Genomic DNA, 12,964 nt, shown 5'->3' on the forward strand with positions numbered 1-12,964 from the left:
GCAATTTCCCTTTATTACAGTCATTCCCTTGACATTGGTGTGTGACAGGAATAGGCACACTGATAACAGGTTCTTTATCAAAGTGCAGTATTTTGGGATTTATTTATTTTTTAAACTGCCACACTTGTTTCCTGGCCTGTTAGCTAAATGGGAACCTCTCCAGAACTTAAAATTCATCCATTGAAAACAGCTGCTAATTTATGTGCACTCAGCATCTTTGCACCTGTTTAAAGGAGACAGATTTCTTCTTATTCCCATTACATTTTACCTCTTGCCACCACTTTTTAAAATTGTATTTAGGAATCATTCAGCAAACATTCTTCACCTTAATTCTCTACCCCAGCATGTTCAGTTCAGACATCTGGTGGTTGGTAGTAGGGGAAGAAAGCTTTCATTAGCAAGTGAGCTCATTGATTGGACAGAGACAGTTCTCTAAGGCCACAATCTGCAGTCTTTACTCAGGTAAAGGCCTGAGTGAGGCTTGCAGGATTTGGACTTACAACTGTAGGCTTACTTAGTAGGCTGGAGCACGTCTCAATAGATGTCTCTTGGATGCCCTTCTTTCCATTCACAGTTGAGGGGACCACCTGTCCTCCCATTCCTGATCACTTAACATGCCCATGGCAGTTGCTTCCATAGTGAAGTGACATTAGGGAAGTGTTTAGCGTATTTTTGGTGTCATTAGTGCGAAAAGTATTTTGCCCAATTTTTGTTAAAATCAATCAGCCTGGTTACCCTGACTCATCTTATCCTCTCTCTTGCCCATGGTTCTCTGCTGTCTGGTACCTTTCCCTGATGCTTGGTTCTCTTCTCCCCTGGGCATACCGCCCTTGTTCCTATCTCCTACTGGTCCCTAGCAGCTGCAGTTTCACTGATGGCTCCAGTCCCTGAAGGTGGCTCCTTCTCATCCACCTATGTAGCAGTGGGCCCCAGGGGAGACAGCTAGGCTGGCTGATGATTCCAATTGCCTTTGGCTCTTCCTTTCACTTAAGAGCCTAGATGCTTATAGAAGCCATTGGAAACAATGAAAGCCAACAACATGTGATCTCTCAGCACGCTGCAGATTCCCAGGGTTCCCCTACGCTGTGGCTGGGAGCAAACCTCCAGCCTGGGTACACAGGCATGCACTAGTTCCAGATGAGCTAGCATGCTAAAGATAGAAGCGTTGATGCTATGGCACAGGCAGCGGCATGGGCTAGCCATCTGAGTTCGGACCCAGGGGGTTGCGTGGGCTTGTACTGGGGGTGGGATGAGGGAGGGATAAGCCTGAGCCGCAACATCCACACTGCTACTTTTAGAGCACTAGCTCATGCAGAGTTAGTGCATGTCTGTCTACCTGGGAAGGGAGGCATCATTCCAGCTGAAGGTTATAGAGACCCCCAGGAGCCCACAGGCCAGAGTTTGGGAAACACCAGCATTAGCAGTAATTGTGAGGAAATGCTGATTAGTGTCTGTTCAGCAAACTCTGCTGACAACAAAGCCAGTTGTAAGAAGCGGATTATTCATCATTCCTGCATGGGCTGCTGTCTCCCTGGACATTTCTGCAGAAGTGCAGCAATATTTGAATAGTTGCTTTATACAGATTTCATGTCAACTAGTTGATAGATCAACCGTCTTTTAAATAATTATTTTTTATTTATTTTGTGGCTCTTCTGGTGGCCATCAAACCTACCTCTCAGCTTACCTGGTAGTTTGATTTGCTGCTTAGTGGTCCTAGTGTGATGTGTGGGTGTCACAAATTGCACCAGATATGCTAGTCAGGAGTAACAGAGCAACACAAGAGGATTTCCTAGGGCTATAGCTTGACTTTCAAGCATCTCTTTCCTTCTGAGGTGTGGCTAGACAAGCTATCCTCACCTGCCCGTGTACCCCAAGAGGGCCTGTTCAGTAGCGGTTAATGGGAATTTTCAATTCCAAATGAAATTGACAAGCTAATCAGGTCATGGGAGGTGGAGAGAACTGTGCTGGGAGTGTGACAGCTAAGCACAGAAAAGAGCTGATTCAACATGAAAATCTGGAGCTGGGAGTTCCCAAATTGCTTGGGAAACCTGGCTGCATTTGGACTGGGGAATGGGGTTGTGGGACACCGTATAGGAGTCTTAGTCCAGGAGCAGCTTGCTGCCAGGGCCAGTGGTTTGTTGGATTGGGGTGTAACTAGTAGGCAGGAATTGTACTGGGGCAAAAAAGGGTCAGAAAGGGATGGTTGTTTTCAGTGTTTGGTGCATTGATGATCTACTGTGGCTACGTACGTAGATGTTCTGAACTGATAGTACTTATTAACCACACTCATCATATCATTGGCTCAGTCGTAATTAAGCAGTATATTCCTGGAGCTCACACACATGTCAGGTCTGCCATCTATATGAGCCTCTGGCCTTGGTTTGAGCCTTGACTATAACAAAGGCCTTTTCTTCGCTGCTGAAAAAAGGTGTGGTTTTTTTACCTTGGGGTTTTACCATGCATGAGCTGTCCCCGAGATAAAAACACAGGGAATACGAGATGCTTTAGTTTTACCGTGAGGTAAACTTGACGAAGTCTTGCACAATATCTCCACCTGGGTTAACCTTGGTGAGTTTACCTTGTAGATCGCTGTGCCGGTAGAGCTGTACTGATATACTACGCTGGCAAAGCACGCCTAATGTGGATGCAGCTTATACTGGCAAAACTAATCACTTTAGCCGACATAGCTTATTCTACCACCCCTGAGTGAAATAAGCGATTTAGGGCTGGCAAAAGGACACTCCTGACCAATATGCCAGCAGAAATACGTAGTGTAGACCTGGCATCATTGTAGTTTTAACAAGGCCTGTGTGTATTGTTTACACCAGTGACATATACTGTACCGGAGGTTCTGGGAGGGCAGTGCATAAATTTCCCCTATTTTCATTCCCCAGCATCACTAAACTCCATTGGTTGTGTCTATGGAGTCTTTTGTCTGCTTAGTGTTGGAAACCATGCCAGCTCAATCTAATCTCTGTGACTTCACAGTAAACAGTTCAATATTGGCTGCATGGCAAACTGCGTTCTCCTCTCTCCAGTCATTTTGCAGCATCCCTTTCCCAAGTGCCAGATTAAGTGCCCAGTCAGGAAGTGGAAACAAACTACTTCTTATTAGGGAAGCAGAGGGAGAGCAGCGTTGTTACCACCAACTGGAGCTCTGGGTTGGCTCAACAGATCGACACTAACCCCCTTGGCTTCTTCGAAGACAGTTTTCCAGAGAGATGGACAGAAACTAGCAGGGAGGAGCGTATCTTTTTATAGCCTCTGTCTCTGTCCTGGGACGTGTGCTCCCCCACACCCCAGCCTGGCTGCTTTCAATGGGTCTGGCCCTCAAGGATTCCAGGGATGTGGATCTAGTTTGTTCTCAAAGGTCTATACTTTTGTGGGGCTTTTGTTTCCTATGCCTGCAGGTCTGGTTCTGAGTGAGCCTTTTATCTTTCTCTTTGAAGGTGCTTTGGCACGTGCCATTTGGGAGCTGGCAGAGGTAGATTCTATGCTGTGCTTCACTTAATTTGAGATTCTCTTATGGTGAAACGTGAACGCCTGGAAAGGATGAATCGTTAAGTCTCTTATCACACATCAAGCTACAATTGCTAATGGAGCATGCCTTGGCAATTGTAACTTGATGTGTGATAAGAGACTTCTTGCATCAGCTCGCTCCTAGCTGGTTTCAGATACATAATGTCTGGGCTTATATTCTTGTGCTGCCAGGACTGCAAGTTACGTGTGTCACAGCTAGATACCAGTTTGTCATAGACCAGCACCTCCCTCACTGGGAGGCTCCAGGGAGATGCATCAGGCTAGGAGACCATGGCTTCCACTGTGCTTCATTTGAATAGCAAAGGCTTTTATATTGTGATCTTTTCCAGGTTGGATTTAGTTAGGTTCTGCAGACTGCCTGGCCCAAACTTAAAGAGCAGAATTGGTTAGCATTGGTGGAGAAAGGGCCATTATGCTGACGCAGCAGCTTTGGGACAGCGGTGTCCTTTCTGTTAGAGCCCATATGCTGCTGTTGTAAGAGGCATAAGATATCTGTTGTGGTTCACCAGAGAATATTAAGTGCAAAAATAGTATTTCAGTAAAGGATATAGGTGCACTTACTAAAGCGACAGTGGAAGTGGGCAGCCTTCCAATCTGTGTATGAAAATGCTTCCAGCTCCCATTTCAAGACCAAAAAAAGCAATAATAAATCAACCAAAGAAATGTAATCTGTATCTCAAATGGTTTAATAACTAACTAACTAAAAAAAAAAAAAAATCAATGTGGATGTGTTAGCTCTTGCCAGCTGTTCACTTCCTGGTCACGTCCTGAGAACTATGATAGGGAAGCAATCAAGAATCCAACAGGCTAAAGTTAGTTATTGAACAGTCTGTAGTTAGTATTCCTGCCTGTGGCCACAGCAGGTACTGCCAATACAAGAAAGTGAAGGATGAGAGCCCTTTTTACCAGTGTCTGTGTGGAAGTGGCAGATGGCCTGATTCATGACTCAGAAGCGTTAGCTTTCTGAACTGGAGAGCATCTTTAGTGCAGGAAGGGAATGACTCTCTGACAACATCCTGGGATCTCTGGGAAATCTAAGTTTCAGGAAGTTCAGGAATCTGGCAGCCAGAATGGGTGATGATGTGGTGTTTGTTTATCCCAAAGGCCCTTTGCTTCTTGCCATGTGTTATCTTGGTCAAGTATGCATCTGATCCATCAGGTTACCAGCTGGCAATAGGGACACCTTAAAGAGTGGGGGAGCAAGCCAGGCGTTCTTGGACAGATTTTAGAGAAGAGAAGTCTGTCATCGCCCTGGATGGTAGCGTCAGGCTGCTCTCCAGGATGTCTAGGGAGATCTAGATAACAGAAGGCCATGTCTCTTAGGCTATGGTGGCAGAGCTTAGCCATGCCGACTGTTTACCTATGGGATTCAGGTGGGTTTGAACTTGGCACAGCTAAGCCATGCCTCCACTGTAGCTACGTGTGTGACTGCAGCTACGCTGCTATTTATACTTGTACAAGCTCAGTGAGAACTACTAGGAGTATGTATACGCAAGCTGGAAATCCTGTCCTTAGTGCACAGTGAGATGGAGCCTTGCTTTGCCTCTTCTCCGTGTTTCATTTTCTGGCTTTTGGAATAATTTGGTGGATAGAAGTGGTGGGTGGGAGGGAAGCCAGTGAGATTCTAGCATGGAGGTAGCCTAGGAGAAGCTATTTAACACATACAGAAATAACCTGTTTCATGGGTATTAAATACATTGGTTAGTTTTATTTTCCACAAGAAATGATAATCTGGCTTTAGATGGGAGGATGAGGAGTGGTTCAAATCAGGGAGGCTACAGGAATGACAGATGTTACATGCATCCTCACCTTGGCTGAGTCATGCCTGCGTCTGACAGATGCTTGGGGGGGTCTGACTTTCTCACGTACTGTGGCCACATTTGTATAGCTTATCCTGCCAGGGAAGCATCACTGACTTGAATTGACATGTGAGGGTGGATTCTGTGCTCACAGAAAGTTGGCATTGCATTCTAAACCCCGTGTTGTGTTCCATGCTCAGTGTTGTTTCAGGTTGGTATTAAGTCCGAGCACTAATAGCAGCACTGGGTCACACGTTAGAGGGCTAGGGAAGAGTTTTAAAGGTACTCTGTTATGCAGTGAGCTGTGCTGTTCTGGTGACTTCGTTGAAGAGCAGCTTCACAGGGATTCATTTTATTAGTGCTGTCACACACTGACCATTAGGAGACAGTATTCCCAGGCTCTTCACAGCACCAAACCTCACTCAGGCTGTGCAGTGGGTTCACCATTTGACTCTGAAACATTCTAAGTTATATGTCCTATTACTAACCCTCTCAGAGGCAGGGGGCCAATGCAAAGAGAAGTATCTTCAGATAACTTCTACACATAGACCAAGAACTGGCAGCTTTTAACATGGTCACAACTGTTAAAACTAGCACAGTTGTCTCAGTCTGAGATTCCCTCCTACTAGCTGTTCAGTCCTGTTCACTTGTATAATATGGGCTTGGAAGGAACTAGCACATTTTCAAAATGGTGCTTGATTCAGAAATATTTTCAATTGTGGAGTTTTGGCCAGTTATTTGGGTTCTCCCAGGGGCGGCCAATAAATGCTGAGCTGGGGTGCTGCCCTGTGTATTCATACAGTGAATCCTGCTTTGATGTCCCAGCTCCAGATTATCCTCTTTAGGGAAAAGCCCTGGGAGAAGCCAGTGCACTGTCTCAGCTGTACTCTGAAAACCTCAGTGTTACGTGTTCTAAAGGCTTGATACTGCAAATGCTCCATGTGCAAAACTCCCGTTGAAGTCCACGAATAAGGGCTTGCCATAGTGGGCTCTGAACTCCCCTGTGTAACTGCTAAGGCCAGGAATTAACCATAGATAGAGCAGAGCACTGATTGATTGTTAACTTAAGTTATCATGATTGCACTGGCATATATATGCCTTACAACAAACTAGCCTCTTCTTATTATTTGTGTATCATGGTAGTACCTATAAGACACTGTACAAATACATAGTAAGATCGTCCCTGCTTTGAAAAGCGTACACTCTAAATAGACAAGAAAAAGGGTGGGAGAGGCGAAAGGACTGGCCCAAGGTCACACAGCAGCAGGTCAGTAACAGAGCTGGGACTAGAAACCAGGTTTTCTAACTTTCAATCTCTCTGCGGAACTCTCCTGCTATTTGTAGGTGGTAGTTTTTTTGTTTTTGTTTAAAACCATCTAATAGTTAAATGTCAAATGAAGGAAGGCACAAGTTATGCCTAACTTATGAAAATCGATTCTCTGTTCAAATGTAGAATCAATAAAAGCCATCTACAAACCAGCCCCAGGAGTTATAAATTGTAGTTAGGTTTCTGTCGGGGCTGAACCAGATCTACCTCGTTGGGATATAAGTGAAGTCCCCCAAGCTTTTTGGCTTCTTTTCGTGCCATCTGGAATTGGAAAAATGGATAGTTAACAAATGGCAGTTCTTAGGCATTTCAAAAGCCGTATAAGCAACCCTAAAAATGCAGAGCTTTTCCCCCTATCACTCTGTGACGGGAAGCTGTGAGATGGTGGTGTGCCAACCACAGCAACCTCTGAAACAAACAATAATAATTATAATACTTGGCAGTGGTGAGCAGTTCACTTCTGGGTGAAATTCAGGAATGAAACCAAGAAAGAGCTCTTCAGTGGGCTCAGAATAGCCTTCCTACCACTGAGCCCCAATACGGCCGGGGGACGAAGAACACCCTGTATCAGACCCACCGCCAAATGTCATGGGTCTAGGTTCGTTTCTTCTCTGAGCCTTCCCACCCAAGGGTCCTACAAGGATATAGGCTGAGTCAGCCTCCCATCATGCCTTGAAGCAAGTTCATCCCAGATTCTGTGGTCTCTCTAGATAGTAAGGTAGCTTGGCCATGTGCTGCGTATGCCTCTGAAGGCTGGGGTATTCTGAGGGAGGGGAAAGAGGGTGTGTGTGTGTGTGTGCGTGTGTGTGTGTGTAAATACACGTTATACAGTAAAATGGTGAAGCCTTTTCGTGAGAGGAAATAATCCACCCTACCTCCACCCACAGCACAATCTACAAAGCCATAAAAGCTTCAAGGTCTCTGCTCACCTCTCTGGTGTTCCATTCCGGACCCCTGCAATTGGCAGGGATGACTCAGGTGTTTGTTCCCAAGGGTGTAGCTCATTTGAATGGGCAGGGAGGAGTCTTTGGATGGAGGTATTTCTATAAGATGCCTTGTCCAAGCTCTCCACTGTGTCCAAACTGGAATCTCCTGGCATGTCACTTGTTGGCCGTTTAGTAGATTAATTACTTTGGAGCTGCAGAGGCTGAGCGTTGTGCATCCTGTATCTGGAGGGGGGAGGGGGGAAGTGTTTGCTCTTGATCTCAAGCATGTCATGTGTGCCAAGCTGCAGCAATGGGTTCCCTAGAGCTACAGGTCAGAACATGTGCTCGGTTCTGTTAACAAACATGGTTCACTGATGAGGCTTTGAGCAGAGTTGGACTGAATTCAAGTAGGTTGCACTTATGTGGCCTTAATGATGTTGAGTCAAGGGGACTGCGGGTGTATAAGTGAGGCCATTGCATGGAAGCTTAACCTTTGTACCTTCACAATGATAAATTGCCTTGGTAAGAGGTATAACCGGTATAACCAGTGCAAGGAAATGTACTGTAGAACTGGGACATATTCCCTGTTCGTTTATTTTCGCAGACTTAAAAATAACTGTGAAAATAAATTCACAGCCAGTGTTTTCTTCTGAGCACTCCTGCGCTGCTACTGCTCCAGAGCTGTCTAGTACGCACAAAGTGTGTTCACACTGCTCTGCCAGCCAAAGGCAACTACCGCAGCTCCCCTCCCCCCCGCCAAACTAAATGAATATTCAACTAGCGCTGTCCTGTGAAAATTAACAGGCAAAAATCTGCTGCTGCTGCTATGGTGCTGATAGGAATTCCAGTGAAGCTGCATGGGATCCACATGTAAGCTCATCCTCCGTCTGTTGAAATGTGGACAACAAAATGCTACTTAGACCGGAAGCTCTTTGGGGGTTGGACCGGGTTTTTGGTCTGTATCGGGCCGGCACCTAGCACTGGGGCCCTGGCAAAGCAGATAAATAGTGATAAACTCATGATTCGAAAACAAGGTGCATTTGAAGTGACTCTAGGGGCAGGGGGAGAGGAGTTTTTGAGGTGCTTAATACCCTTTGGATGAATTTGGTCTCTTGACATGAATGGTAGCAGCTGTAGGCTGGGCTGGAGAGATACAGTGGCAGTTTTCCTTTGCATTATTTATGGATTAAGTATTGCTGTCTTAAGGTGCTCATGGTTTTTTTTTCCCTTTACTGAATGCAGTGCAGTTGTGTTGTTCCACATTTACTGAGCATGGCCAGGCCTCTAAAATGTGGGTCACAGAGATGTAGGAGATGTCAATTTGGCGAGTCTAGGCCTGGAGGGATGGAAATGGGCATTGATGCTTGTTAGAGCCCCAAATGACAAGCTGTGTATGGCTGATTGAGCTGACAGGAGCAGCGTGCTATGAGGATTGTTTAAAGCGGGGGTTCTCGCAACAATTTTTTTTGGTGGCCTCAGAGTGGGGCCACCATCACTTGCTGGTGGCCGCTCCGACAATTTTTCCTAAAATACTTAATTAACTTTAGGAAAAACTTATAAATATCCACATAGACACGTTCAAATCATGTAATTTATTGATGTCGGATTTTTTTTCCAGACTCAATAATACAAATAATGTATAGTTGTCTCTATTCTTTACTGGACCTAAACAGAATAGAAACACAAATAAGGTGCTTTGTATGTTCTTGTCTTTTGCTCCCCACCCTGCCCCCCGAAAATGTGCTAGTTAAATTAAAAAATAAAAAAAGTTACTAAGTCTGCTGTGAAAAGTGATATTAACAAACATACAAATATCACTTTTCACCGCAGACTTACTCAGCCCTGGCAAGCCCTGGATGGGGAGGTGAATATGGAAGCAGTGGGGGCCCGGAGCATTGGAGGGGGGTGACCTTGGGGCCAGAGCCCACCACCGTATGGCCAGGGAATGGAGCCTGAAGCCCCGTGGCTGGAGCCTGCCACTCACCACCCCAGAGCTGAAGCCTGACCCCACCAGTGCTGGGAAGGTGGGGAACCCACTGCCTGCCTGCTCCTCCAGCTTTTGTGTCTCCAAAGGTGGGCAGGGCCCAACCACTGCTGGCGGCCCTGGGGGAGGGGGCCGCTGCTTTAACTCCCCGCCTCCCATCACTGCCCAGGAGGCTGTGGCTCAAGAAAAGTCCTGGTGGCTGCATTTGAGAATCACTGGTTTAAAGTGTCTGTCCTGAAGGTGAGGGAGAAGCCAGCCCATTCCTACCCTCCTTCATGGGATTTAACAATGAAATCTGGGTCAGAGGGCTTGAGTAATGGACCAGATGCTAGTATAAAAGATGGGGCTTTCCTGAGAGGGAGTTCAGAGACAGCATCTTGGTAAGAAGCCCAGTGCAGCATGCTTCCACTGGGGCCTGCTGGTGGGTTCTTCCACTACAACTTTCACATCAGCCAAGCAAGAGGGATCTGATAAGTGTGGCGCCCAAGCCCCACTGTGAAACAAACGTCCCCCTGTTACTCATCTCTTTTCCCGGCAGCAGAATAAAAATTACAAGATGCGTCACTTTTGCTGCTTCTGCTCTTAGCTGAACAACCCTGAAACTGACCAGAATCTAGACACTAAGGCCTGGTCAACACCTAAAATTTATGTCCACCTAGTTGTGTGTCTTGGGTGTGAAAAATTCACAACTTTAGGGGAGACAGTTAAGCCGACCTCAGCCCCAGTGTAGACACCACTAGGTTGATGGAAGAATTCTTCTGTCGACTTAGCTATCCCCTCTCGAGGGTGTGGATTTACTACAGTGATGGAAAAATCCCTTCCATTGCTGTAGTAAGTGTCTGCACTACAAATGCTACAGCGGCACAGCTCGTAATGTAGACATACCCAGAGCTGCTCAGGGCAGTACTCATCCTCGTTGTTGTAGTGAAGGGGGACAGAGATGGATTGTCTTATGTCTTTGTGCTCTTGAGCAGCTCGGTGGTACAAAGTGCACAGGTCTGACAGTAACTAGTGCCATGTAATAGAGAGGTAGATGCTGCTGCTCAGAACCAGACTTCAGTGAAACTGAAGAGTCTGGTAAATTTCTCTGTGCTACTGCCAGATAGTTTCCATTAAGAAGTGCATTTTTCATGCCCTGCTGAGTCAATTTCCAGCATAACCTTAGAGAGCTAACTTCCCTCCACCAATACAGCCTGATCCAGATGCCCTGGCAAGGGGAGCTTTGCCCTCTGAATGTCTTTAGACTAAAAACACTGTTCCAGGATGGGCAGTTTAATCATAGGACAGACTCTAGCCCTTTCTACCTGTTTCTCATTTGATTTGGAAGGACTGAGTGAGTGAAATTAATTTTGTAACTCCTTCTGTTACCTGAAAAATGTAAACCAGATCAAAACCAAATAGAACTCAAATTAGTGAAAGAAAAATAAATTGACTTTCCTTCCTGTATAGCACATGGTTGGGCTGTCAGTCCTTAAAGGGGACAAGTCTTTTTGCTAAGTGCGTGACTCTCATTAGCCCGATTGGGGATTATACTCTGCATCAAGGAGAGGGTTACCAACTCTAGACACAATACCTGTCCTTTTAAAAACACTTATTTTAAGTGGATTAATATTAAAATTTGATGACTGCTAATTTTAAAACCAAGCTTTGTAGAAAGAGGTCCTAGATAATGTGTGAAGCTACTAACTCTTCAGAGCTAGGTTCAAAATAGGACTAGAGTTTCTTCAATTTCTGGTCTCCATGTGTTCAGATCACAAACCATCACAAAACTATTGTGTGAGCTGGAATAGTGGGCAGGTTGCTGGCTGGTGCTGGTCTGTCTGCACTGTGCCTGTCCATTGTCAGGGATTACTGGTGTCTGTTTCATGAACGCTGAATTCACTTGCACTTCTCGGCAAGGCATAAAAACTCAAGAAAGGCCACGGTGATGGGGTCTCTCCAGCATTCAGCGGCAATCCCAGGGACTTCCTGTTTGTCTTTGTCCTTAGCTTATTCCTGTGTTTGCCTTTTGCAGGTTTCATTGATCATGGACTGTGAAGAAATCCCAGATTTTTCGAGTCCAAAAGAAGAAACTGCTTATTGGAAAGAGCTTTCCTTGAAGTATAAACAAAGGTATTGTTTTGGATTCCTAGACCAGTGCTTACTGTTAGTTCTACCAGAACGTAGCTAATCAACCTGCCTCTCTATGGGGGTTATGCTTTGATAAGTGTCAGGTGTGTCCAAATGAATTTCTTCGTTTTCATCTTTAGAAATGCCAGGTCAGTCAGTAAGAGCCCACTGCTGGAAGCAGAGCATCTTCTGCATAGGCATTACCAACTTGAGAGCTCCAGGTTGTGGTTTGCAGCCTCCTAGGGCAGATAGTATGAGTTTCTTTTGGCTACTATTGACATTAGCAGGGCTGGCTTTGCGGATTGCTATCTAAAACCCTGGAGCAGTACTCTGCTTTTCGGGGACCTGTGCCTGCTTTCCTCTGGAGTGTTGTCCTTCTGTTCTGCGTTACTGTTGTGGATTGCGCAGGTGCAGCAAACAAAACTTCCTGCAGTCCCAATATGCACATCAGAGCCCAGGATGCTAATGAATTCATGTTGCTTCCAGACCACTGAATGTGTCAGACTGGTGAAAGAAACGCAGAACTGGCGTATTTTACAGGGAGCATCTGAAGGGACCTGGCATCTCCTGAGCTGTTCTTGAATGTCAGAAAAAATTCAGGGCCTTGAGGGGTTAGGGAAATCTTTGATTTCTGTACCCTTATAATTCACTTTCCTATAAACTTTGCTGCTTGCTGAGAGCTGAGCTGTTAAGCACAGGGCAGATACAGACATGTCAGTGACGTGAATACAGTGGGCAGTGGCTACTTTTAGCTATTTAATACCTTGCAGTGGTGTATGCTGGCTCTCTGCCTAAGTGGTTAATAACCTTATGTTCGAGAAAAGGGTTGGGGTTTAATGTTACTTTGGTGTGACCGTATGGTATAGCAATATTGTTCTCTATTGTTAGACTGCATTCAGTCGTATGTTTTTCAACCAAAACCTGGTTAAAAATTCAGTGGCTAATACCAAACCTGCCCATGAAATGATTTAATAAATGCTATCTGTGAAAGTTAATGAATAGAGAATTTTTGACAAACTCCTAGACATCCTGTTAATGACCTTGGTGCATGGAATTGTATTTAAACATGTTTTTAATACAGCAGTTTGTGTGTTGCACAGAAATGAATTTCCTTTCCTAGCTGAACTTCATGTAACTCTTAGCTTACCACAGTTCCCTTCTTCTCTTTAAAGAGATGCTGTTTATATGAGTCCTGTAATATGCTGGAGATTCTTCCTGGGTTTATCTTTAGACAAGATCAGTGGGTTTTGTTATAACTTGACAAGCTAAACCTATGACT

The 12,964-nt window shown here is 45.3% G+C and overlaps 1 protein-coding gene across 20 annotated transcripts in view; it reads left to right on the top strand.

Moving 5' to 3' along the window:
- NDEL1 (nudE neurodevelopment protein 1 like 1) overlaps positions 1 to 12,964 on the top strand; it is a 46,125-nt gene that overhangs the window by 8,018 nt on the left and 25,143 nt on the right. For 18 of the 20 annotated variants that reach the window (XR_010591853.1, XR_010591854.1, XR_010591851.1 and 15 more), the window contains one exon: positions 11,591 to 11,688. Coding sequence is in view for 16 of the 20 variants with exons in the window: in XM_065563329.1 (XP_065419401.1) it covers positions 11,603 to 11,688 (86 nt within the window). In the remaining 4 variants the exon portion in view is untranslated. Of the gene's footprint in view, positions 1 to 9,195; positions 9,617 to 11,590; positions 11,689 to 12,964 lie in introns of those variants that run through there. The other 2 variants (XM_065563322.1, XM_065563323.1) reach the window with 2 other exon arrangements.

The sequence above is a fragment of the Chrysemys picta genome, chromosome 12 (genome assembly GCF_011386835.1).
Source record: "Chrysemys picta bellii isolate R12L10 chromosome 12, ASM1138683v2, whole genome shotgun sequence".
NCBI classification, from domain to species: Eukaryota; Metazoa; Chordata; order Testudines; family Emydidae; genus Chrysemys; species Chrysemys picta.